This window comes from Mizuhopecten yessoensis, unplaced genomic scaffold (genome assembly GCF_002113885.1).
Source record: "Mizuhopecten yessoensis strain PY_sf001 unplaced genomic scaffold, ASM211388v2 hete_36005296, whole genome shotgun sequence".
Lineage (NCBI taxonomy): Eukaryota > Metazoa > Mollusca > Bivalvia > Pectinida > Pectinidae > Mizuhopecten > Mizuhopecten yessoensis.
The window spans coordinates 1-1,750 of record NW_018482322.1 but is presented as its reverse complement, the minus strand read 5'-3'; the positions used below and the strand labels follow the sequence as shown (position 1 = coordinate 1,750).

The window sequence follows — 1,750 nt, the reverse complement described above, 5'->3', positions numbered from 1 at the left end:
ACAACAACTGGTTCAACCGTTGTCAGTATAATGTGACCGGGCGGACTGTTGTGCGGGGTGCTTTTGGCATGGTATTTCAGTGAGATAGCAGTATAAAGTCGGCATCAGATCTGCGCTATCGCACCAACATACCCTGCCTCTAGCACATAATATACACGCATGCATTACACAAATGGAGGCACATCCAGCAATGAACTTGGCTGTTGGCACGTCTAATCATATATAACCAAAACGCAATACTGTTATCGGTTACGTAAATTTTGAGAAATAGGAAAATGCAGGAACATATTTTTAAATGAAGAAGATGTTGAATCCATGCAAAATTAACAATGAAAAATAAAATTTAAAATATATTACAGACTGTCGATATTCCGCTATGAATCTGCTCGATATCGACGTACCGAAGTATAGATTTACACTACCGTTAAAATATCCATTACCCTTTTCCTAATAGGATAATTAAGTTACAACAGAGTGACGGCACAGGAACTTAATCCTCTTCTGGTAATTATCTTATTATATGACGTCCAAACTTCCAAAATATAATGTAAGAACCCGGTCGAGACCAAGCAAACTATTCGATGAACAGAGGCTACTCGCGTAGTAGTGAGGTTTCACTGCGTGTGTACAATCTTCACGTAAAGTTACTGTGGATTTTGTTTCAGAGGCACCGTACATATCTACGTCACAGGAATCCATACCCGGAACTATTGGAGGCAGTCTTAGTCTCACTTGTCTATCAGACGGAAGTCCACCTTCCGCTGTCACGTGGTACAAGATCAACGACCCCGGATGTAAAGTTAATGGTACTTCAGGGAACATACTTACGATATCAAATCTTGAGCCATCCGATATCGGCCAATATATGTGTGTGGCTTCAAACAGCCATGGCAATGCATCGAAGAGTGTTGACGTCACTACAACAGGTGAGAATAGGTGATACCACGTGCACGTATTTGGATGCAGGTTATTTGTTGCGAATTGTATCCTTCTTATAACAGGTGACTAAGGAAGGTTTTACGGTCACTGAGTGATATTGTTTATGAACTGAACAAGGATTTAATCTTAGATTCAGTGTTCAGTGCTTTATTCATAGATTCACTGCAAGTGCTGGAATGCAGTTTTGAGAGTCAGACTATTTGCCATTGGACCCAGTCACGTGACAACAAGATTAACATGACGATAAACTATGGATCAGCCGGAACCTCCGCAACAGGTCCGAGTGTTGACCACACGCTCGTAACAGGTACAATTCATTATGTAGCGTTCCTGGAAACAACATGTTTTGTCAAGAGTCTCGACTCGTTTCATCCTTGTTACTTACCTATCAAACAGAAATGTCTTTGCAGTCGTCAAACAAAATGTTATGATAATTGCCATCTTAGAAGTCTCCCTGAATACGTTTTCAAAATTATGAAGAACAAAACCAATGTCGGTGTATCTTTGTGTCATGTGTCGATATCTTTGAATTCATAAGCGTATTTCCTGGGACATATAACATCTATTAGTAATTTCTATGTTGTTGACTGCGATATATTATGGGTTTTTCAGCCACAGGTAAGTATCTGTATTTAGGATCGTCCCCGACCTTAGTTGATCAGACTTCACGGATCGAGTCGATGACGGTACCAGCCAACCAGGACCAGTGCTTCACAGCTTGGTACAAGCTGGACGACAGAAATTCAGGCAGCCTTCAAATCTACAAAAAGGTTAGTCCGAATTATTCTGACGTTTTATCGACTTTTTTCAT

The 1,750-nt window shown here is 40.5% G+C and overlaps 1 protein-coding gene across 1 annotated transcript; it reads left to right on the top strand.

The window, feature by feature from the left end:
* Nucleotides 1–665: 665 nt before the first annotated feature.
* LOC110444082 (MAM and LDL-receptor class A domain-containing protein 1-like) lies at nt 666–1,709 on the top strand (the record flags this gene model as incomplete). The annotated part of the gene is made up of 3 exons (XM_021488502.1): nt 666–926; nt 1,097–1,246; nt 1,552–1,709. Coding segments are annotated over 3 exons (569 nt in total), but the record flags the coding sequence as incomplete, so codon positions are not given.
* Between the last annotated feature and the right edge of the window lie 41 nt (nt 1,710–1,750).